The sequence below is a fragment of the Myotis nattereri genome (genome assembly GCF_964212035.1).
Source record: "Myotis nattereri genome assembly, chromosome: 9".
In the NCBI taxonomy this organism is placed as follows: Eukaryota; Metazoa; Chordata; class Mammalia; order Chiroptera; family Vespertilionidae; genus Myotis; species Myotis nattereri.
In genome coordinates, this window is record NC_138084.1 from 5841626 (window position 1) to 5865002 (window position 23377).

The window sequence follows — 23377 nt, forward strand, 5'->3', positions numbered from 1 at the left end:
GGGGGGTTAAGTAGGGCCAGTCTCCTGCCCCTCTCTCGACCCAAGCCTCCTGCCCTTGGGGCACCTTTAAAGTCTGTGCTCAGTGGCCCCACTGTCCACCTTGGGGTCCACCTTGCGAAAGAGCACCTCCTGCTGGTCACAGATGACTCATTCCTGAGCCTTACTGGGGTTCTGGGATTTCAGGTTGCCATGGAGAAAGGATGCCTGTCTCCATGGAAACAAACCCCTTTGCTTAACTGAGGTTCTGGGGGTGGTTCTAATAATCAGCACTAAACAGGGAGTCTGGCTGTGAGGTGTCAGCACATGGCACTGCTGCCGGCTGCCGCCCACGCACACAGGCCTTGCCAATCTGCCAAGCGATGGGCAGGTGCAGACATGACCCAGCCTCCAAGCACAGAGCACTCAGCCCCCTTCCCCATCGGAGGCCACGTGTTCTGCCTGGGCCACATGCGGCTTCAGACTTTGTCACCAGCACCAAGCAGTCCAGGGCCCAGCCCCCCACCTCTGGGGGGATGGGCCATAGGAGGGTCCCTCTTTTCCGCAGTCTACACCCCAAGTCAGAGTGGGTAGGCTCCTGCTGGGTGAGAGGCACCAGGGACCCCAGAAGAGACTGCCTGTTTGAGACACTCCTCATGGGAGCCCCGACTGCCTTGTAAGGTAAATCAGACACACGTTGGGTCACAGCAGAGACCCAGGAAATGCTTTAATTCCAGTCCCCGCAGTGTGGGAGGCAGGCACCAAGGACTGCCTTGAGAAGACCTGGGGAGCCCGCCTTCTCAGCACGGCAAGAGCCAGGACAGCCCCCCACCCCCACCCCACCCCCGTCCCCCAACAGAACTTCTGGTTCAAAGTTCCCACGACGTGGGCCAACACGCTGGCTCGGTGAGTGGGGAGCCAGGTCCAAGGCCAGCAGGAAGGATGTGCTTTGGCTGAAGACGAGGCAAGTCTTCTTCGTCAGGGAGGGACCTGGGGCTGAAGGCAGGGGAAGGGAGGGGCTGTTGGGGATGAGGGACTCAGTCTGGCCCGGCTAGGACAGCTTGGGCCACAGCTATACAAGCCCGAGCAGGAGCAGGAGTCCAGACCAGTGAGGGCTGGAGGGGAGTGCGCAGAGCAGCACTGGAGAGCCGGCTGGAAAGACCCTGAGGGCTTGTCCGTCTGCCTGGCTGCAGCAGGAAAATGTCAATCCGGGTTTTGGTGCCTGTTGCTCCAGAGGGGCCCGCTGGCTGTGAATCGCAGGGTCAGGGTCCTGGGGGGTGTGGGAAGGGAAACATCACTGCAGGTGAGAGAAAGCCAACAAGAGGGAGTCGCCACTTCGTCTGCGGAAATGATCTGTGGGCCCCTCAGTACCGGTGGGAACTCTGTGTCCTGCCCCATCAGCTTAGAGCTTCCCCTTCCCCACCCCCACCCTGGCTCCTGCTCCCTAAATCCCAGTGCCCTCAAGCCCAGATTGGCCCAACTCTCTCGGCCACGGATCTGACACGGCCACTGCCTCTCTCTGGGCTCCTTTCTGGAGGCTGGGCTGGGGGAAGGGCTGGTGGGAGGAGGGAAGCCCTGTGGCTCTTACCATCTGATTTTCTCTTCTGAGGGGACACAGCCGCCCTAGCCTGGGGTGGAGAGAAGAAAAGCCCCCTGAGAGCCTGCCTCTGGCTTGGCAAGTCCCCTCCCCATCAGCCTCTCTGGGAGTTGGGGGTGGGGAGGGCATGGGAAGCATAAGACACTTTCTAGACAAAGCTCTGATGTGACCCCCTGTCAGAGGCCTGGCCAGCCCAGTGCTCTCCCACCTTCCCTTTCTCCCATCCCATCCAGACCGGCCCCGGAACAAGAGAGAGGCCAACAAGCCTAGAAGCTCCCTCCTCCAGGGCAGCCCTGAGCAAAAGGCGGCCTGTGAGCTGGCAGTGATGCCAGGGAACTCAGAACGGCTAGGGCGGGAGCCTGCAGAGCAGACCTGGCGTCTGGGGTGGGGCCCTGCACGAGACCCACCTTTTTGATAGCCGTCCAGTCCTCCAGGATGTCGATCTCCTGCAGCATGTACACGATGTAAGGGCCTGCAACAGGGTCAAGGAAGCAATGCCCGAGGAGGGGCAGGAGGGGCAGGAGGCCTCGGCCGGCGCGCGAACGCGAACGGCGTGCGAACGCTCGGGAGAGGTAATGCTAAGGGCACGGGCTAGAGCGTGGGCTCCACCCCTACCTCTTGGCCCCAGGTTCTCTGGGGTGGGGGTGGGGGGCGGGCGGGGTGTGTGTGGCTATGGCCTATTTCAACGAGTCCCAGAGGGCGGGGGTGGGCCCCAAGCCTCACCCCTACTTCCCCTACCTTGGCTCCCACTCATGCCCTCTCCGCAGCTTCAAGGTCAGTAGGCTGAGGCCCATCTACCCACTCAGGGACCTTGCTCCTTCTATTCCTGGTCCCCCCTGTGGCCCCTTTCCCCATCTACACACAGAAAACACTCTGGTTTCCCAGGCCCCCTGGGGTCCATCCTCCCATCATCTGTACCCGATAATGTCCCCACGCCCTCAAGTCCGTGCAGTCCAGGCTCCTCCCTCCCTTCCTTCCTGAACCTGATTCCTAAGCCAGGCGGCCGGTGCCCTTAGACTGGTTACTGCAGGAATCAGAGCAGGGGGTGGGGAGCAGGGGTGCGAATTCAGTTCATCTCTGTGCTGGGCTATGCCAGAGGGATAAAGGCTAAGGTGGGGCAGAGGCAACTCCTCCCTCATGCGAGGGTCCAGCAGGGAGGCAGGAGAGAGAAGCCATGGCTGTTGGGGGAAGACCAGGCAAGGTGTGTGAGCTGGCTCCTTTCTGAGGCTCCCAGGCATGGCTGCCAGCTCACACGCCGCCTTTGCCCGCTCAGGCCCAGCGGGTGGAAGGATACCAGAAACGAGGGGTGCCTTCTTCCTCTTGCTGGGTGGCAGGGAGTCCCAGGTCCTTGAGCTGCCTCTGGTGTGCAGTTTGTCATCCCACCACTCTGTGACCCCAGACCCAGAGTCAGGATCGTGGTGCTGGCCCTCCCAGGACACCCCCACCCTGGTAGCCTGCCCTTCCCCATCAACCACCTCCCAGGACAGGGGAGAGAACCCTGGGCTTGGGGGTTAGAAGCTGAGTTCAGGTCCCAACTGCACAGAAGTACAACCTGGGAAAGAAGTCACTGCACATCTACGGGGCTGTTTCTTCATCTGTTTAGTGGACAGTGGGGTGAGGACAAGCCCTGCCTCCCCAGAGCCCCATAGGATGCAGGCACTATGGACACGGCGGGGACTGTGGCTACTTATGTGTGGGAGTGTCAGAATGTCACCCTGGAAAGAGAGCAAGGGCAAAGGAGAGCAGGGGAACCCACTCTTCCTAAACCCCCACTGTGTGCCAGGCACGGGGCCAGGCCCTTTCATGCCTGGCTTCATTCAGGCTCCACAAACACCCCTCTTCCTATCCCCTTGAGCAGGCGGGGAAGCTCAGGTCCGGGCAGGAGTGGGCACTGACAGAGCCGGGCCGGGGGCAGGGTGCTCAGGGCCGGCCCCTTGCCTCACCCGAGCTGATGTCCAGGCTCTGGCGGTCCTCCTCCAGCCTCTGGATCCGCTCCTGCAGCTCCCCCTGCAGCGTGTCATAGAGCAGCAGCTTCTCGCTCTGGAAGAGGTGGGAGCAGCTCAGTCAGGAGGGACAGGTGGGCCCCTTACATCCTCCTCCCTTGGCGCCCATCAGTCACCTCCAGGTGCTGCTTAGCTCCCTGCAGCTCACACTCATACTTATTCCTGATCACGTCCAGACAGAAGCCCTTGTAGATCCCTGCAGAGGGAGGGAGGGGTTTGAGAGGCCCAGCTTGGCCAGGGACTCCAGTGCCCCAAAAGGGGTGCTGGGAACATGGGCAGGACAGGGATGAGAGAGGAAGGGACCATGGGTGGATAGGGGATCAGGGAGGGAGACTGGGGGCCACTCCAGGGCACAGGACAGCCCACAGACCTGCCACCTGAATGCGAATCTTGAGGCTCCGCTGCAGCCCCCCCAGGGGCTCTGTGTATTCGGGCGCTCTCTCAGCCCCCACTTCCTCCAGCCGCACCTGCAGCTGACTCAGTCGTTCCCTGAACAACCTGGGAGGTAAATGTGCTCGTCCGTCAGACACACACGGAGCACCTGGCCCCCGACAGGGACCCATCTCGGCCTCAGCACCAGGCCCGCCTCACCCCACGCGCCTGGAGACCCAGCCCCAGGGGGGCCCCCCGCTCACTTCTCCTTTAGCTCCGAGAACTGCTTCTCCAGGTCCAGCATCTCACTGACGCACTCGCTGCGGCGCCGCTCGTAGTCCTCGTCGTCCATCTCTGGGACAAGAGGGCAGTCAAGGTCGGCTGAGGAGTGGGCAGGCGTGTGTGCGTGTGTGTGCAGGTGTGTGCGTGTGTGTGCGTGCGTGCGCGTGTGTGTGCCTGTCACCTGAGCTCTCCTCCTCGGACTCGGTCTGGCTGCCACTTCGCTCCTCCTCACTCTCTTCCTCCTCTCCGTTCATCTCGGCAGCTGAATCACCCTCTGCTTCCATCTCTTCTGTGTCTTTGCTTGAAGGCTGGAGCGGCATCTGGGCTCTGGGAGGAGGGGGAGAGCCATCACTCACCACCACCCACAGCTCCAAGCAGGTAAGTGGCCACTCAGGGAGTCAAGCAAAGCCTGGCCGCAGCTGGGGTCAGCTGGGAAGCGACTGGACGCGCCACCACCTGAGCACACCCTGGGTGGAGAAGCTGCACGCGGCCGGGTCTGCACATCTCCACCGACGGGAAAGGCCAAGGGTGGGCTCCCCACTGCCTATGGGACCCGGCCTTTCAAGGCCCTGCACCGACTAGACTTGAACTACCGGTCCAGCTCCTTCCCCCCACCATCTAACGGCCAATTCTCAAATGCACCAGGCACTTCTTTCCTCCCCCACCCGCCTCGTGCTGTTCCTTCTCGTCTCTTCCTGGGAACATGCTGCATCCTGTCTTCTCACTGTGCCCTGGGTCCAGTCCCGGCTCCTGCTTCCTCTGGGACTTCGTGTCCGCAGCACTCCCTCCTGACAGTTCCTGCCATGGAGCTGTGGACATGCTCAGGTAGTCCCGACCGTTTAGGAAAAGCAGGAACACACAACCTCCCCCGATCACATTAGCTGCTCCACATACTCCCCTCACAGCCACACCGTTCAAGTCCTGCGCACACTTGCTCTTCCTACTTTCACCTCCCACTTGTCCCGATTGGTTTCTGTATCATCACTGTCAGCTGAAACTAACGCCAATATTTTTAATGCTTATCGTAGTTGCCTTCTCAGCAACACCGAATACTGTTATGCGTTCCTTCTTATATTCACTCATCTAATACTTATTGAAACTCTAATATATGCTAGGTACCCTCAGACACTCTGGTAGGTACTGGGCACAACTATGATAAACAGACAGTCTCTGACCTCAAGCTGTTTACAAGTTCCTGGGAGAAAAGGGCAAGGAAGCAGACCATTCCTGTGATGTGAGAAGAGCTGCGAGCAGGGGCATATGGGAGAGGCATCTAACTGGGGCCTGGAGTTGCTGCAGCATGAGGGCTTGCAGACGAAGACGGGCCAGACTGATGAGCTGATCTGGCTGAGGGAGGGAACATTCCAAGTAGAGCAGCATGTGCAAAGGCCTCAACATGAGAGAAGGGACAGGGTGGGGGCACCTGGGTCTAAGCCTCAGAAAGGAATCTGGGCAATGTTATCTAGTGAGTTCTTCAGACCCCGTGAGGGTGCAAGCAGCAAGACGGGATGTGTGGGGTGAGAAGACATTCATGATGGAACTCAGGGTCACCAAAGGGGAAGAGGGTGAGAACCCTGCAAAGTAAAAGGACATTACCAAGAGGTGGAGGAGGGAAAACTCAAAGTCACGAAGAGAACTTGAGAAGGAAGGAGAGGTGACAGTGCCAAATGCTGCCCAGAGATCACCTAATCAGAAGACTAACTAGGCCTCTCAACAGATAATCTCTCTGCCGACTAGGGGTTCTGTTTCCCTGTGAAGTTCTTCCAACTTCTCTGGACACTGGTTTGCAGCCACTCCTCCGGAAAGCCTCGCTGCTGACACTTCCTCTCTATTTGCCCATCTCATGTGTCTCCACAACCAGACGCCAAGCCTCTGCAGGGCATGGCTGCACATGCACCTTATTCACCTGAGGATGGAGGGTCTGCAAATACAAACTCAACTTTTGTGAGGCAGGAGTTGGCTTTCACTCTTGGTAGCCCCCAGCAAACCCAGTGTTCTGCTAACCTTCCTTGACAGCATTCCGAGTTTTGTAAAAGAACTGGACTCATTCCTCAATAATTTCACAAATAATCTGAACCTGATCTGAAAATCTCGGTTCTCCAAACCAGTCTCATCATTTCCATTCTCAAGCCTCGGTTCCAACAGTTCCCAAACGTTGCAATTCCCCTTCACTGTTAAACATATTTGCTTGGTAAAACGCAACGTAATCCGGACCAGAAAGAGCGGGAGCAGGGGGTGCGGTGGGGAGTGTCGTTTACGCCAGGTGCCTCTTATTCTAAATGATGAGCTCAATTGGACCACAACCTCCTTCCTTACCCCAGGTGCAGAGAGAGCGTAGCCACTGCTACTCGGAGCTTGTAAAGATCGCTGGGGTAAGGGACAGCAGGCGTTGTGCGCATGCAAATGGTCTTTTCAGAAAGTGAGCGTCTCCAAGGCGGCCTCCATGGTCCCCCCCTGGAAGGGGACGACTCAGCCCCTCGCGGCGCGCCCGGAGCCTCCCACCCCGCTCCATCCGCCCCAGGACGCGCGGCACGGGCAGGGGATCCCTGGCTCTCCCGCGGCCCCGCACGCGTCCGGCCCGTTAGGTCTCCCCTTTGGCCCTGGCGATGGGGCGGGCTCCGACCGACTCGCTGGAGAGACCGAACCGGGCGCCACGGGTGGCGTTACGCACCGCAGGGAGTGGAGCCTCCGGCCTCAAGTCCGAGACTCTCCGACAGGTGCCAGGTGCCCGCTGCTGCGGGTGCTGGCCGCCGCCACCCGGTTCCCGGAACCGCAGCGCTGGTCTCTCTTTACTGGGAGGCGGGGCCTGTCCGCGCTTCCGTATTCGTCATCAAGAGGTGCCCGCTGGGAAGCTCCTAATTGGACAGCTGGGGCGAGGCATGCTGGGATACCGCGCGCTGATTTCCATAGCAACCAGCCGACATTCACTATAGCCGTCCGCCTGCGGAAGAAACCTTGGCGGCTTCCTTGCTTCACAGGTGGTGCCCCTGGGTCCGCGGTCACCTTCCTCCAACCCCCCGCGGCGTGAAAGAGGAGAACCCGCGCCCCCTCCGCCTGCCCGGTTCAGGAGAGAAACGGAGCCAACTGTAGTTGTGAACACGCATTTATTTACATTGTCATTGGTAGGCGAACAACCCAGCTCAGTCTAGTCTAGGGTACAGGACTCGCAGACCCTGCCCTTCTCCAGAACTCCCGAGGCCTGGGAGAACCAGCAAGTTTCGGCTTCAGCCCCAAAGCTGAGAACTAAATTGAAAGCCTTTGTCTGATTTCTTTACAGAAAGCCCATTTTGTTAAGAACTCAGACCTCTCCCTCTGCACCATTCATACGTCTCACTCTTCTACTGCCTACCCACCCAAGATCGTTAATAATAACAATAACAAAAACAATAATACTGTAATAATATTAATAACACTTCACATTTTTACGAAGCATACAGAGTGTTTTCACATAAAGCATCTCATCTGAGCCTCCCAACAGTTCTGTGAGGTAGATATTCTCACCTCCCTTTTCACAGACGGCATAGCTGAGGCTCAGAGAGGGAATAGGATTTGCTCAAGGCCACACAGCTAGTTAGTGGTAAAGCTAGGACTTGATCCCAGCACCCCATATTCAAAGTCCAGTGTTCCAACACCACAGCTTCCATTGCCAAGTGGAGTGACATTTCTTACCCCTACCAGGCGTGAGGGGCAGCCTCAGGAGAGGAGGCTGAGATTTCTCAAACTAGGGCAGGGAAGGATTCAGCAGTGACGGGTGGAGTCGGGGTACTTGGCCTTCAACTCCTGTTTGAACTGGCGGTAGAGAATCTTATTGTGCTGATTTTCAGCTTCCTTTTGGGGGTGGAAATCCAAGGTGTCTTTGAAGCCCTTATGAATCAGGAAACCTTCGTTCAGCACCTCGAAATCAAATCCTGCCACGTGCAGCTCACAGGCCTGTAGGGGGAGAGAGAGGTCAGCAAAGCCTGATGATTATTCTAGGGCCAAGACTGACATCCTAAAGCCGACTCCAGCATCCCCACTCCTCTGGGGCACCCTGGATCTCCCACAACCCCACTGAACTATCATTTCTCCTGCCTCAATGCCCACTTCCCATCCTGGGCCACTCATGGCTCCCAGACCCCAGCACCCCTCCTGCCCCATTTCCCCTGCCCTCTCCCTTATTGGCACCTGGCTGATGCGATTGAAGCCGTACTGACGAAAGCGTTCGTCAAAGGCGGGAACCTTGCCTCCAGCCACGTAGAATGGCTCCCAGGGGTCCTGCCAAGGCACCACGTAGGCAGGCCTCAGCAAGGTCTCTTCAGGAAGGTTGACCCAGCGGGAGTAGTTGGTGGGCGCCTGGCAGGGCGTGCACAGCCCATAATAGAACGGCTGCACCTCGTCCACCTGGTAGAGCTTCAGCAGCTCGTTCTTATTTGCGGGTATGCGGCGGGCTCGGCGGATCTCAAAGGCAGGCACCACGAGCGCTGTCCCTGCCCACTGCTTGCTCTGACCCAGCATTTCCCGCAGGCTTCTCCACAGTCCCTCGCTGGGCACCATGTCCACATCGATCACCAGGGCATAGTTGGCCCCCTCACGAGCCAGATTCCTCAGCAGGTTATTGGGGTAGGAGACGTTGGTGCCGAGTGCGTAGTTGATCCCGGGCTGGGCCACTCTGGCTAGCTTGTCAAAGACCTGCTGGCAGGACCGCAGCAGGGCAAACTCCCCCGGCTCCCGGGGATCGGGCACAGCGGCCTCATAGCGCGAGGGGCACACCAGGTGCATGGCTACTCTGGCGCGAATATCGGGGCAGTGGCTGCTCAGCGCGTAGGTCAGCACCGTGGCCAGCTGCGCCTCCTCCTTGGTGGCGGCGAACACCGACACGGAGAGCGGGCCCTCCCAGCGCTCCAACAGGCCCGACAGATGCACCAGGTTGTCCACGCTGGCGTGCGTGGCCAGGATCACATCATCGGGGTCCATGGTGGTCTTCAGTAGGCCCCTGTAGACGCGGTAGTCGCCGCTGGTGTCCAGGACGCCTCCGGAGGCCAGCGCGGCACGAAGCTGCGCCTTGACCTGGTCCACAGACCGCGGGGACGGGGGGAAGAACTCCAAATACTGCTCTTGCTCCTCCTGTCCGTGGAGCCCGGACAGCAGCGACAGGTAGAGTAGCTGCAGCATCGCCACCAGCATTAGCGCGGCCAGCAACAGCTGGTAGAAAGCGCAGCGGATGGCGTAGGACATCTGCATGGCTCTCGGGGCTCGTGGCGCAGCAGGGACCACCCGGCCACAGCCTCGCCAACCGCCGCAAGCCCGGATTTACCGCAGCCTGCCGAGCGCAGCCGAGGCGAGCCGAGCCGAGCCGAACTCCGGGCACAGCCCCTCCCGCCCGCTCGGGCCCCCGGGGGTGCCAGGGCGCCCCCTGCATGCCTGGAGGAGCGACTGCACTCGCCGCCCGCGCGGCGCGCTTTGCAAACGCTGGCTCGGCCCGAGGCGGCACCGCTGGGTTCCCAGAAACAAGCACCCACTCCCTCCGGGTCAGTCCGTGATCCCCGCCCTCCGGACCGACCGAGTCCCGAAACGTTGACGCGCTCGCCCCTGGCTCAGGGAGGGAAACCGCGGCAGAGCTCAGCTGCAGCGGGTGACGGACGGTGCGGGTTCGCGGCTGCGGCGGGAGGAAAGGAACACACAAACCTTTTCTTTCTGCGGTTTCTCCCTCCAGGAGATCCTACCAGGGCTGCGCTGAACAATGGGTGTAGGAGGGGCTCAGACGGTGCGGAGGAGATAAGGGAATTTAGAAAGGCAGGCTTGCGCGTGGGACGAGGTGGCCGAGTGGTTAAGGCGATGGACTGCTAATCCATTGTGCTTTGCACGCGTGGGTTCGAATCCCATCCTCGTCGGTGGCGTTTTACACAGGAGATGGCTCTTTATTTTCTATATCCCGCGGGTCTGGAGCACCACGCTGGGGACAATGTGATCCAACCAGTGCCCCAGTTCACCACGCGTCTCCTCCCGCCTCAGGCTCATCCTATACCCTGTATCGGAACCCTCTGGGCGGCGTTGGAGGAGTACTTTTCTTTCTCCTTAGGCAGCGGTTCTCAACCTGTGGATCGCGACCCCTTTGGGGGTCGAATGACCCTTTCACAGGGGTCGCCTAAGACCATCGGAAAACATATATAATTACATATTGTTTTTGTGATGAATCACTATGCTTTAATTATGTTCAATTTGTAACAATGAAAAGACATCCTGCATATCAGATATTTACATGACGATTCATCACAGTAGCAAAATTACAGTGATGAAGTAGCAACGAAAATAATTTTATGGTTGGGGGTCACCACCGCATGAGGAACTGTATGAAAGGGTCGCGGCATTAGGAAGGTTGAGAACCACTGCCTTAGAGGGCCCGGGGCTCAGTGGCACCTTGAAGACCAGAACCAAAATTCTGGCCAATGCCAAATTAGGGGCCTGTTTATTAATCAGAGAAGCATCTCCTAGAATCACCCTTTCCCTGACTACAGTAGTGGAATTCACGCGGGGGTGGTGGTGGTGGTGAGGGTGGTATTTGATCCTTAATTACTACTCTATTCAGCCCAGTGATTTTCCTCCCCACAGCAACCCTCCCAGGAGGGAGACCTTGTATCCGCACACCTTCTTCCTGAACACACACACACACACACACACACACACACTCGCAGAAGGTCTTGAGTATTCTAACACCAGCCTTATACAAAGGTGCTGAGTGAGTGTTTGTGACTAATTGAACTGTGGGTTCTTTAGAAGAGGAGAGTCTGGGGGGAAGGGCAGGTACTTGGACTGATTCATCAATTATAGGTAATAACTATTGGGCGCTGTGAATCTTGGGAAGGTGCTCTGGGACAGGACAGGCGTTTCTCCACTGCTCCGCAGGCCCTGGGAGTCAAGGTTGTTGAGCTGAGTGGCCAGGAGCCCTGTATCCCACAGCCCCAGCAATAACACCTCCGGAGCTGCTCAGCCCGGGACGTGTTCGGTGCCGGGAAGGAGGCCTTGCAGGGGACAGGCAGGCCCCTGAAGGTGTTCGTTGGTGACCTGCTGACCTGCGCCAGAGGAGAAAATGGTGCGCAGAGCCTTTCAGGCCTCGGAAACTGGAGGCACAGAAGCCAGATCTGATGCCATGTGGGCTTTCTTCGACCTGCTCAGTGTTTAAAACAACAACACAATTTAAATTACATTCGTTGTTAACTTTGGTGGACCAGGAGATTGGACATAAAACCCACATTTCCAGCTTCTGTTCTGAATTCTGGAAGATCTGGCAATACCAGGCTTCGTTCCCGCAGGGTGACAACTGGCCAGAGTGTAAGAGTGACTCCCCCTTTGCAAACAGTCTTTTCTTTTTTTTTTTTTTTTTTTTTTTTTTTTTTTTTTTTAATATATTTTATTGATTTTTTACAGAGAGGAAGAGAGAGAGATAGAGAGTTAGAAACATCGATGGGAGAGAAACATCGATCAGCCGCCTCCTGCACATCTCCCACTGGGGATGTGCCCGCAACCCAGGTACATGCCCTTGACCGGAATCGAACCTGGGACCTTTCAGTCCGCAGGCCGACGCTCTATCCACTGAGCCAAACCGGTTTCGGCAACAAACAGTCTTTTCTTTGCCAAAGTCTCAACCCCGCACCTTCCTGCCCACTCGGCCCTTTGAGCATTTGTGTTTCACCTACGGTACTCATCCAACACCTATTTTCTGCCTCAATTGGCGGGGGCGTCTGCCCACAATACCCTCCCTCACCCACGGCAACGCTAGCCCACAGCAGGCGCCAATTCTCGTTTTTCGGACCAGTAAATCAGAGGCTTCTGAAGTGTCCCCAGGGGCTCTAGTCTAAGGGGGACTGAGAAGTAGTGACTGCGCTTGGCCATTATCAAGGAAAGCCACATGGAAGGGCCAGAGGAAAGCCAAAAGCCCCTCTTGCGGGGCCTGGCCAGGGTCAGGGGCTGGCTGTGATGGAGTGGGGCATGAGACATTCGAAGAGCAGTTAAAAACCATTACCAAGAGGTCTGCTTCCCACAGACCTTGCCCTATGCAGCTCTCCCATTTGGCTGGTCCTGACTTCTAGCTTTTATAATAAATCTGTAACCCAGCAAGAACATGTTTCTCTGAGTGCTGTGAGCTGCGCTAGCAAATTAATTGAACCCCAGGGCAGGGGCGCTGGAGTCTGATTTATAGCCAGTTGGTCAGAAGTACAGGTTACAACCTGGACTTGCCATTGGCATCTGCAGTGGCGCAGTCTTACGGGACCGAGTCCTTAACTTGTGGAATCTGATGCTCTCCCCAGCAGATGGAGTTCCATGGTAGGACACTCAGCGTGTGTCAGAGTATGGCCTGGGAGGGAGGAAAACCCACTCATCAGCCCTAGTTGGTTTGGTTCAGTGGATAGAGTGTTGGCCTGCGGACTGAAGGGTCCCAGGTTCGATTCCAGTCAAGGAAACATGCCTGGGGTTGCAGGCTTGATCCCCAGGAGGCGGCATGCAGGAGGCTGGCCAATGATTCTCTCTCATCATTGATGTTTCTATCTCTCTCTCTCCCATCCTCTCTAAAATCAATAAAAAAGTATTTTAAAAAATAAAGGATATATAACACAGAGTGTACAAATAATAAAATATACAATATTCTTTAAAAAAAACAAAAAAAAACAGTGTGTAGAAATACTACTGTATTTGATCTTGAATCCTGAAACTTTACTAAATTCACTTATTACCTCTAATAGTTGTGTGTGTGTGTTCTTTAGGATTTTCTGTATATGTATATATCATCTGTGAATCTGGGTAGTTTTACTCCTTCTTTTTCAATTTGGATGTCTATTTCTCTTTCTTGCCAAATTGCTCAGACTAGAACTTCCAGTACAAAGGTGAAGAGATGAAGTGGTACAAGTGGGAATCCTCTTCTTGTTCCTGACCTGGGGGGAGGGGGGGGCACGGCTTTCAGTCCTTCACATTGAGTATGACATTAGCGATGGATTTTCCCTTTATCAGGCTGAGGAAGTTCCCATCTATTCCTCGTTTGTGGGGTGTTTTCATCTTGAAGTGTTGGATTTTGTCAGATGCTCTTTCTGCATCAGTTGAGATGATCATGTGGTTTCCCCCTTCATTCTATTCATGTGCCCTGTGGTGTTTATATCGATGTGTTTCTGTATGTTGAACCACCTTGCATTCTGAAAGGCCTGGCTTTGGTTTTAGAACTCTTAACAGGCACTTAACCTCTAAGTTAAGCAGCCTCTGTAGAGGCAAATGCCCTCTTCTCTCCTGTATCCCTCCTCCTCTTTCTACTCCCATTTAGTCCTCATTGCTAAGGTTCTTTATCATTTGTCCCCAACCCACTGCTCCAGCCTCAACCTCTCTTCTCCCTCCCTCACATCCTAGGGGCTTCCTCACCCCACCCCCTGCCAGAAGTCCCCACTGTTCCCTGAATATTCCATGTCCATGCCTTCCACACCCTCTGGTACCTCTGCCTGGGGTGCCCTTCCCCCACTCCAGCCCAGCAAACTCATATTCATCCCTCAAGACCCAGCTGGGGGAATGCTTCCTTTGGGATGCCTGCCCTGACTTCCCAGAAGGCCCAGGGCCTTCACAAACCCCAGGACAAGTTGCATTGTCTCCTATGGCCTTGGGAACACCGACCACTCCTTCTCTGTTTCAGGGTCACCAGACCAGCCAGGGCCTGGCACCATGAATTGTGGTCAGAAGAATGAATCCTCACTTGGGATCTTCCTGTGGCTTGTATGTCAGCTGTCAAGGCCATATATTGCTTCACTTTCCTCTTTGATATCAAAACCGCCTCTGGCTTCTGAGCAGGGGCTGGCTCAGCTCCCGGTATAGAACAGCTCCTCAGGGACTGTTCACAGAAGGGAGGAGGGCAAGTGGGCAGCAAGGTCAGTGCCTAAAATGGCAAAAAACCCACTGTGCTTTTCTCTGGGTTGGGCATGGTAGGACAGGGGTGTGTGAAGCAGGCCGCTCCTCCGTCCCTCAGAACCAGCTGGCTGCCTCTATAAAGCTCCATTTCTGAGAAAGGGAAGCCTGCGATGCAGGGAGCCTGGAAGAGTGATAGTCGTCCATGCAGCCCAGTGCTCTGCCCAGGAGTACAGGGCTCCTTGCAGGTCAGTATCCCTAGGCCATGGCAGGAATGCTCACAAATCCTTGCCCCTCTTGGGCCTCAGTCATCCCAACTGCCAAATGGGTACAACCATCCCGACCCCACCCAGCTCATCAAAGCCAATAGAGCTGAAAGCACTTTGGGAAGAAAGACTCAGAGACCTCATTATACAAATGAAGAAGATTGTTATTGGACCCAGGAGCAGGATCAGAAACAGCAGAAACGGGGAGTAAGTGCTCAGCGCTGTGCTTTGAGGCCCTTGAGGGAGAGAAGCAGGAACTGGGCTGGAAGAACAGCACCTACAGGGAGGAGGGGGCCCCAGCTCTGCTGCGAATCGGCCACTTACCCCGGGACTCGGTTTCCTCGCCTGTACAAAGGGGGAGCACAATCCCTGCCTGGCTCCCTCCAAGGGCCTCGATGCGGCTTGTGAGAGAGCAGGCGTGGAAGAGCTTTGCACACTGTGAAGCGCAGTGCACACATCCAGGCTAACTACAGACCTGGGCCACGCCCCCTGGGCTCTGGGGGTGGAGACAGTAAGTGTTGGCAACAAAAACATTGTCTGAGGCCCACGGTCCTTTGAGCACCCTCAGATCCCTAACTTCTGTTCTCTCTCCCTGCTCCCCTCAACTTCCCTGGCATCCTCTGTCCTGGGGTCCGAGAGACCTGACCACGGGGTCGCTGAGGCCTGGGGAGAAGAAGAGTTCCTGCCCTGGGCCGGCCCACACTCCCACTCGGAACCTGAGGCTGGGGCCACACCAGCCGCACCCTCGGCAAGGCCCCGCTGTGGCCTCGGATCTCCCTCGATGGCCAGGGTTGTGTTCTGTGACCAACAGATACATGTGTTCCCGATGCTGGGCAGGGCCAGGCCCTTGGCCCCTGCCCCGACCGCCACCTGCTCAGGGAGGGCTTCTGTGCTTCTGGGTAGTGTCCGTCTCTGAGCGTCGCCTCCACCCTGGGGGAGGGTTGGCATGACCGGTGGTGAAGTCTTCCTCGCAGCACCCCGAGGAAGCCCGGGAAGGAGACGGCACCTGCCTCCTGCTGGCACCTCCAGACCAAGGGGCCCCAGCCCAGCAGAGCCTGAGCCGGCTCACCACTCCTCTGCCCTGGGTCTCGGCTCTGAAGGGGCGGCGAGAAGAGAGCTGCTGGGAGAGCCCTCCACGGAGCCTTCAGAGCAGCGCCTTGAAGAGGAAGGAGAGGGAGGCTCCGCAGGACAGCCCCAGGGCCAGGAAGAAGGTCATGAGGGCGCCGGCCACCTCCCTCTCGTGAGGCAGCACCTGCCTAGAACACACAGGGACGGGAGCTCTTAGACAATGCCCTGCCCAACCCGGACCCAGCCCCAGCGGCCCCGCCCTCCTTAGGGGACACCGAGTTCTGGTCTGTGCTGACCCAACCTCCAGTCACGGGAATGAGGCCCTTCTCTCCGGACTGGTTTCCCGATCGGTGAAACGGGGACCCTGGACAAGGACATCTCTAGGCCCCTGGGGTCCAGTATTCCCGGATTCTAGATTCTGCTGTCCCTCTTGATAAAACGTCCCCACACTGCCCGCCCCCATCACCTCTGGATTCTCAACTCCATTGTCCCGACACTAATAGCCTATGAACCCTGCTTTAGAGCAAAACTTTAGCTCCCCTTCAACTGAGAATTGGGGAGTATCTGGGCCCAAAGAAATAAGAGTCCAACCCGTTTATCTCACAGATGGGGAAACTGAGGCCCAGAGAGGAGGCCCCAGAACCAGTGCCTGGGGGACTTTCCCAGGCAGGAACCTCCCCAGTGGAGTCATCGTCTACCTAGCTCCTGGGCCGACAGGGTGGCACCAGCGAGGCCTGGAGGCAGCTGGGGCAGGGCTGGCCAGAGCAGAATGAGCCCCCCCTTGCAGGCTGTCCCCCCTCAAAGAGTTAACCCACCTCCCACCCCCAGGCCCTCCCGGGCCGTCCCCAGACCTGGGCGCCAGGCACATGGTGAGAGACACCAGGTAACCATTGGAAACAGCGAAGACCATCATGAAGGTGATGAAGTAGGCGTCCTGGGGGAAGAGGGTGGGCAGCCGGGACCTCTGGGGCACGTGGCACAGCATGAAGAGCGGAATGAACAGGACGCGCAGGCAGACCAGCAGGGGCAGCAGCCGGCTGTCCTGGTCCGGCTGCGGCAGAAGCTGGGGTCAGGGCAGTCCCTGCGAGCACCCCGATAGACTCATGCCTCACTTCCCCTGAGCCGCCCTTACATGAGCTGGTCAGGACCCAGCTCTTGGGCCTGTGGAGGGCGAGGGGGTGGGCCAAGGCCACACAGCGCGCAAGGACCGGCCTCTGCCTCTGCCCATCCCCAGCTTGTGGTCTCTCCATCACAGAACGGGAAGAGGCCTTAGACAGCATCTTTGGTTTTCAAACTTGGTTCCTCCGAACATCCCTGGGGGTTCCACAGGCCCCTTTGGGGCGGATGGGGCTGCTGAATGGGATTGGAAGCTGGGGATCCACGCCCCATCCTCTTGGATCTACTGTGTTTATTGTGTCTCCTTGAGAGATTTCATTTAATGACGCAGCACCTTGGCTCAAAGCTATGCAAACACTAGGTCTGTTGTGCCCGCTCTCACGTGGCGCAGAAATCTCCACGCACGTCTCCAAGCACAGAGGGCTGGCCCTGGGCTGGATGCTGAGGATGCGGGTCAACTGGGCAGAGTGTCCGCTTCCAAGGAGCTCCCAGTGCAAGCCCGGGCTTGCATACCGCTCGGAGCCGCCGCTCACTGCCACTGGTGTCTGTCCATTCCAGGCCCAGACAGGTGGACTGCTGGGAAATGCCCGTTCTGTGCTCTTTCACACCCTCTGCTACCCAGCTGCTTCCTAGAACCTCCAGGCCCCCCGCCCGGTGTGCTCACCCACATGAAGTACGAGGTCAGGCTCCGGCCCAGGCAGTCCATGATGTTGAAGAGCAGGAAGCAGCAGATGGGGTTGAAGAACTGACCTGGGAGAGAGACAGGCTCATCCTGGTCCCCACTCCCCTCTTCCTGCTCTCCCCTTCGCTCCCCTGCCCAGCCCCTTCCGCTTCCCAGCACTCACTCCACTTCCCAGGACTGGTGGAGCTGGTCACCATGGCTGTGATGGCGGGGAAGACAGACAGGGTGACTGTGAAGACCAACACAAGGCACAGCGCCGTCAGCCAGATCTGGGAGCCGGAGGCAGGGGTGTGAGCAGGGGGGGCGGGCCTGGGCCTAACATTCAGCCCCCACCCTCCTGCCAGAGCCCTGGCCCAGGAGCAGGACGCCTGGGGCCTGGCTCCGCTGTGTCCGCGACCCACTGACCCTGCCACCTTGGGGTGGGCCCCGTTCCGTTCTGAGTCTCTGGGGAGGGCCAGAGAGAGCGGCGACTCTTCCCCAGGGGTGGTGTTTGGGGGTTATATCCAAGGCAAACCTTTCGGAAGACAATGAAAACTGAAGGTTTTCCTGGCTTCTGGGTTTCTTCAGGCTCCTGCTCTGGCTCCTTCTCAGGGTCAAGTTCCAGAGTCAGGGCTGCCTTCTGAGGGCTGTTGGGAATCCCGTTCTTCTCATCTGGGGCAAGAGGAACGGCTGGGTCATGCCTGTGAACCTTACCTATGAGGGGAGAGTCCCAGCAATTAAAACAAGTGACCCTCCTGCATCCCAGGGTTCAGGCAAAGAGAATTAACAACAGAAATAGGCTTGGCTACTGTTTATGAAGCACATGCATGTGCTGGGTAGATTAAGCACCTTGAAGGGACTATCTCACTGCCATGGCTCTGTAAGTAAGGACATGGAGGCCCAGGGGGGTTCAGTGACTTGCCTGAGGCCACACAGCTTGGATGTTGTGAAGCTGGAACTCAAACTCAGATGCATTCGGATCCAGAACTTGCATGCCCGAAGTGCTACTGCCTCCCCCTTACGGAGGAGGACTCTGAGGCCCAAAGGGCAAAGGGATGACTTCGTTCATGATTTTTTTTTTCTGCCTCTGCTACCACTAGCGGGGAGGGCTCTAGTTGGAGACAGAAAGCACGTCTTTCCCCGGGGAGGTGCCTCTAGCTTCCTCTGGGCCTCCCCCTGCCCAGCAGGGCCCAGGGCTCACCAGACCGGAGGAGCTCAGCTTTGGTCTCCAGCTCCTGACCTTGTGCCAGCGATGGTTTCCTGGCCAGGTAGTAGCGGGCCAGCTCCTGCAGAAGGCAAGCGTTGGTCCTGCCGGGCTCGGTTGAGGTGTCTGGATCCCTCCACACCCTGTTGGCTTAGAGGCTGTGTGGGGCGCGGCTACGGTGTTTGGATAGTTTCAAGCCTTGGATTGAGGAGAGGGCACAGTCCTCTCATTGCCACGTGCACGTCCCAGCTGGAGGCAGAGCCCGCCCAGCACAATGATAGCCAACAGCTGGAGCTGTGAGCTTGAGCCTGTGGTCCGAACACATGGCCCCACGTGCCTGAGTGATATAGTTCAGGTGCATGTAGCTGAGTGGGACTGAAACCCACAAGAATGATGTAAACATCTTGGTCACGCCCTGACTTTGCCTCGCGCATCTGCTATAAAATAAAGACACGGCTTGTGGGCGTTGGTGCTGTCCATCAGAGGAGCAGCGTCCCATCGAGACCCAGCTCATTCTCTTGTCTGTCTTTTCTAAGCCTTTCATCGCCCCCACTCAGGGTCACTGACCCAGGCTGAGCTGGCGTGGCACATAAGATGCCCTGGGGCTGAGTATGCCATGGCCGTGCCGGCTCGCCACAGGCTGGGGTCCCCTAGTGACTGTCTCCTTTGAGGATCAGGACTGGAGCTAGGTCCCCTCCACCTCCCTTGGTGTCTCTTGGGGCGTCAGGCTCAGGTCAGGGCTGTATCTGAGATGCTCTGAAGTGCAGCCTCGACTTCAAATGCCAGGCTCACCATGTAGGGCAGGCTCAGGTAGCACACGATGGACACGAAGATGCCCACGCAGGGTGTGATGAAGTACCCCAGGGCCGAGGTCTGGGCATCCACGCCGCCTGTGAGGAAACTCCAGCTGCAGCGGGGAGGTGGCTGCTCCCACTTGCTCCCACAGGGATAACAACTCAGGTCCCACTTCCTATAATGACCGCCTCAGATTCACCTCCCGGCCTCTCCCACGCCTCTCACAAACAACGCGGGAATCTGCTCAGGGCCCCAGCCCAGCCCTTCCCCTCTCGCACTCGCACTCGCACTCGCACTGTTTGTTTGTTTGTTTTTCAGCACCTACTATGTGCACATTATTACTGCATGCTCCTTACAATCTGATGATGGAACCGTAATAACCATGTTGGTGAGGAAACTGACACAGGTTAGGTGCTTTGTCCAATGCCCCGCCACTAGGGGGCAGAGGAACTGTGATTTGAACACAATCTATCTGAATCCCAAACCTGTTCCTCCTTGCCTCAACCTCACCTGCAGCGACATGTCACTGTTGGCCTCAGGAATCCTGCCCCTGGCTCCAAGTCAACCCAATCCTCACCCAGTCACTCCCTCACTGTAGAACCCAAACCCAATCCCTATCACCTCTGTCTCCACCCAGTTCCCAGAGCATCTCACTCCTGGCACACTCTCCCGACCCCCCAGAATCCCAGAGGCCACCCTCCCCGCCCCCGTCCCCCTGCCCCCAGTCACCCAAGTCTACTCACTGGCCATGGACATGAGCATGGCAAGAGCAGCAAAGATCCCAGCCAGGCCCTGGCCGCTGAGGAAGAGGGTGCTGTAGGTGGAGGGCATGGTGCCCAGCTGTCCAAAGAGGCTGCCCTGCAGAACTGCACAGAAGGCTGTGGAGGGAAAGAATGGGGACTGCGGCTCAGCTAGGCGGGCCTCAGGGGCTCCCTGGGGGGGGGGGGCACAGGACACACTGTGGACTCTGGATGAGGTTGGTAGGCATCCTCTGGGGTACCAACCCCCATTCACTCGCAGGTCTAGGGGTCAGGAGGCCGCTCTTAGAGCAATGGGGGCCTGGCAGTGACATTTCCTCTCCCTCTGGGCCTCGGATTCTCATCAGGGATCTGGGTGCTGCTGCTGCTGCTGCTGCCTTCCCTTTTTGGATACATTGGGCCCTTTTAGTTGCAAAAAGGAGGCTGGGCTGAAGTCCTGGGCGGGGTGTGTGGGGGAGCTGGGCAGGGAGGTGGGTAGGGGCAGTGGTCCTCACAGTTGATGAACCAGACAGAGGCCATGGTGATGGAGAAGAAGGGTCCGGGTGTCATGTCCACCTTGACCAACGCCGCCGTCAGGGCAAAGAGCAGCAGGATGACCAGCAGGCTGCCCAGAATCCGCACCGTCTCAGGGATGCTGCTCATAAGGGGGGGCAGAGTGGGCATCAGCTGGACCCAGGTCAGGCCGAGGGAGGTGGCAGGAGGGTCAGCCCAGGGCTGGGCAGGGGGTGGGGGAAGATGCAGGGAGTGTGGAGGAAGGAAGGGAGGTCTTCCCTGGGCCCAGATGGAGCTGCCTCAGCAGGGGTGGGGCAGGGACAACAGAGGATGGTCTGGGAGGGAGTCCGGCGGCGGGCCTCTCACCACTGGTACAGGAAGGAGTTGAGGAGTGTGAAGAGCAGCAGGGGCAGCTGGGACAGCAGCGTCACCCAGTTGTTGAAGTTGAAGGTGTCTGCAGGGCCAGTGTGGTTGGTGCTCAAGGTCACAATCGTGCTGTTGGCCCCCGCCAGCCGCCCCTGGAAGTACTGCCAGGGGTCCGGGAGAGGGGGGACAGGGTCACCCTGCAGCACACCCTCAGGAACCACCCGGCCCCCCCGCTGCCGGCCCCGCCTTGGGATGGTTCGGTTAATTTCTGTGGGGACTGTCTGTCTGTCCTTGTCCTGTTCCCGGAACCTGGCACAGTTGGAGCTCAGTGAATGTGCACTGAATCGAACGGCTGAGATCTGGAACAGAGCCGAGCCCTAAGAATCCCCAACGGGGCCTTGCTGCATCAGATCACCCCTCTCCACCAGTGCCCTGGCTCCAGCCCCCACCGCCGCTCCAGCAGCAGCTTCTAGGTTCCTGAGTACTCACTGAGCGCTACAGTAAGCCAGGCTCTGGCCTACGTGCTGACCAACCACACTCTCTCCGGAACGCACACCCTGCTTAAGCCCCCCTCCCAGTGCCCACGGCTCCCTATGGCCTGCAGGGCAAAGCCTCAAGGTTTGGAAACAGCATTTGGGGTCTTCAGAACCAGAGCCCAGCCTCCCTTTGTGCCCCATCTCTTGCTCTGTTCCCTCCCCTGGAGACCCAAGCCTGGGAAGCCAGGGTCACGTTTCGTTACATTATTAATAGCTCCCTGGCACTCACCTTGCTTTCTAGACCAGGGGCGAATTCAGTTTGGGGTCTGCGGGGCCCAGCACAGAGCCGGGCACCGAGGAGCGTCTAGAAAGCTGTACTGAATGTATATGAACAACCCAGTCCCAGAGAGAACAGCGCTACATCCCTGCCTTCCCTGGCGAGAACTCAGCTCTGTGAGGATGCAGCCTTCTCTGCTGTTTCCTCCAGTGCCCCCAGTGCCAAGACCAGGGCGTGGCCCACAGTAGGTGCACATTTACTCTCTGTTGGATGAATGAATGGAACTCGTACTGTGGGTGCCGTTTTGGAGTGACTAGCACAGGACCCCCTGGGCCGGTGGCCTTGCCCTCTAGGATCGGGCAGCCCCGAAAGCTTGACCTTCCTAGCCAGAGGGGCACCTCTCTCAGGGGCTTCACGTTTCAGCGGGCACCCGGGCACAATGAGGAGTCAAAGGCGGCGTCGCAGGGACAGAGGGCGGTTGTGGCCGTGGGGCTGTCACTCCGCCGCGAGTCTCACCGGGATGGCCGTGATGAAGAAGTTCCAGGGAAGGAGCGTGCCCAGCCCAAGGATAAAGAAGCTGACCCCGACCAGGTGGTAGCTGTGGGGATCAGTCAGAAGGTCACCCCGAGGACGCAGCTCCTCGGGCGCCCCTCCCGTCCCCCACTCCTCCCCCATCCTCGCTGCGGAGCGGACTACAGCCCCCATCACCCTGGCGCAGGCCGCGGAGGGAGGCGGCTAACGGGAATTGTAGTTCCATTCGCTCGGCTTTGCGCCTTAGCGCGCCCAAGGAAGCGGGTCTGCGCCGCCCACGGCCACCGGATTTCCGCGCACACCCCCCTGGGTCCCCAACTTGCCTGTCCTGCGGGATGTCTCCTCGCGCCATGGCCGCCCCGCGCGATGCTCCCGGGGGGAGAGAGGTGGGATGCCGCACCTGCCCCTGCGCGGGGCCGAGGACCAGGGCGCCCGGGAGGCTCGTTCCGGCCGGCGGTGCGCAGAGGGAGGGGACCGGGTCTCCTCGAAAGGGAGGGGGAGCGGCGTGGGAGCGGGAGGGAGTCGCAGGCCAATTTCCCCGGCTCTAACCTTCCGCAGGCTCCGGCTCGGCTCCGCCCCCGGGGCGGGACAGAGCGTCGCACCGCCCTCTCCATCGCCCGGCCTGGGCTCGGGGCCCGGGGGTCGGACCCTGGCCCTGCCTCGGGGTCCCCGGACCCTGCGGCTTCCCGCGCAGCCCAGCGCGGCTGGGAGGCGGTGGGTCCGGGAAGGCCCCCGGCGCCTCCCCTTCGGCAGGCGGCTGTGCGGGCCCCCTGCAGGCGGGGTGAGGCAGGTACCCCTCTCCCCGCGCCGAGACCCGGAGCCGCCCCGGCGCGGTGTCCTGCCCCGCGCCTCCCTGTGCTGCCGGAGTCGCGCCAGCGCCCCCTAACGTGGGAGCCCACGGCGGGGCCGACTCGCCAGCCCGGGCGGAGGTGTAACCCGAGCGGGGCTGCGCCCGGAAGCTGGAGCCCGCGTGTCGCCCGCCGTCTGGGCGCTGCGGGGCCGAGGCGAGGGCAGCGGCCGGTGCAGGCGGAGCTCCCAGGCCGGCCCGCACGGCGGACGGACAGACGGCCCCTTCCCCTCCAGCGGGCGCCTGGGAACCGCCGGGTCGTTGGGGCGCACAGCACAGGCTTGGGCCCCCGTGGGGCGTCCTGGCGGACTTCTCGCTGGCGGGGAGGCTGAGCTGTGACGGAGCAGCGAGAGCTTAACCAGCGGTTCTCAACCTGTGGGTCGCGACCCCTTTGGCGGTCAAACGACCCTTTTTACAGGGGTCGCCTAAGACCAT

At 58.8% G+C, this 23377-nt stretch overlaps 3 protein-coding genes across 7 annotated transcripts; all 3 read right to left on the reverse strand.

The window, feature by feature from the left end:
* Nucleotides 1-670: 670 nt before the first annotated feature.
* On the reverse strand, nucleotides 671-7031 carry BRMS1 (BRMS1 transcriptional repressor and anoikis regulator). 4 transcript variants are annotated; one of them, XM_081099049.1, is made up of 10 exons: nucleotides 6902-7029; nucleotides 4412-4557; nucleotides 4212-4302; nucleotides 3947-4074; nucleotides 3693-3772; nucleotides 3517-3613; nucleotides 2868-2960; nucleotides 1981-2045; nucleotides 1565-1604; nucleotides 671-1246 (listed from the first exon to the last, which is right to left on the reverse strand). In XM_081099049.1, exons 2-10 carry the CDS (start codon nucleotides 4548-4550, stop codon nucleotides 1239-1241), a joined length of 741 nt encoding a protein of 246 aa, XP_080955175.1. In that variant the 5' UTR covers nucleotides 4551-4557; nucleotides 6902-7029; the 3' UTR covers nucleotides 671-1238. The 4 variants fall into 4 exon arrangements, with proteins under 4 accessions (XP_080955175.1, XP_080955176.1, XP_080955174.1 ...); XM_081099048.1 differs by having other exon boundaries at nucleotides 680-1273; nucleotides 6902-7031; XM_081099047.1 differs by lacking the exon at nucleotides 1565-1604 and having other exon boundaries at nucleotides 680-1246; nucleotides 6902-7031.
* Nucleotides 7032-7317: 286 nt separating this feature from the next.
* On the reverse strand, nucleotides 7318-9540 carry B4GAT1 (beta-1,4-glucuronyltransferase 1). Its single transcript, XM_081099052.1, has 2 exons — nucleotides 8395-9540; nucleotides 7318-8160 (listed from the first exon to the last, which is right to left on the reverse strand). Exons 1-2 carry the CDS (start codon nucleotides 9448-9450, stop codon nucleotides 7969-7971), a joined length of 1248 nt encoding a protein of 415 aa, XP_080955178.1. The 5' UTR covers nucleotides 9451-9540; the 3' UTR covers nucleotides 7318-7968.
* Nucleotides 9541-14494: 4954 nt separating this feature from the next.
* On the reverse strand, nucleotides 14495-22669 carry SLC29A2 (solute carrier family 29 member 2; the record flags this gene model as incomplete). 2 transcript variants are annotated; one of them, XM_081098092.1, is made up of 12 exons in its annotated part: nucleotides 14495-15607; nucleotides 16271-16470; nucleotides 17200-17285; nucleotides 17381-17486; nucleotides 17732-17868; nucleotides 18398-18482; nucleotides 19193-19290; nucleotides 19939-20073; nucleotides 20448-20587; nucleotides 20812-20972; nucleotides 22081-22162; nucleotides 22419-22669. In XM_081098092.1, the coding sequence occupies 12 exons, from the start codon at nucleotides 22445-22447 to the stop codon at nucleotides 15496-15498; spliced, it is 1371 nt and encodes a 456-aa protein (XP_080954218.1). In that variant the 3' UTR covers nucleotides 14495-15495. The 2 variants fall into 2 exon arrangements, with proteins under 2 accessions (XP_080954218.1, XP_080954217.1); XM_081098091.1 differs by lacking the exon at nucleotides 22419-22669 and having other exon boundaries at nucleotides 17732-17910; nucleotides 22081-22239.
* Nucleotides 22670-23377: the final 708 nt, after the last annotated feature.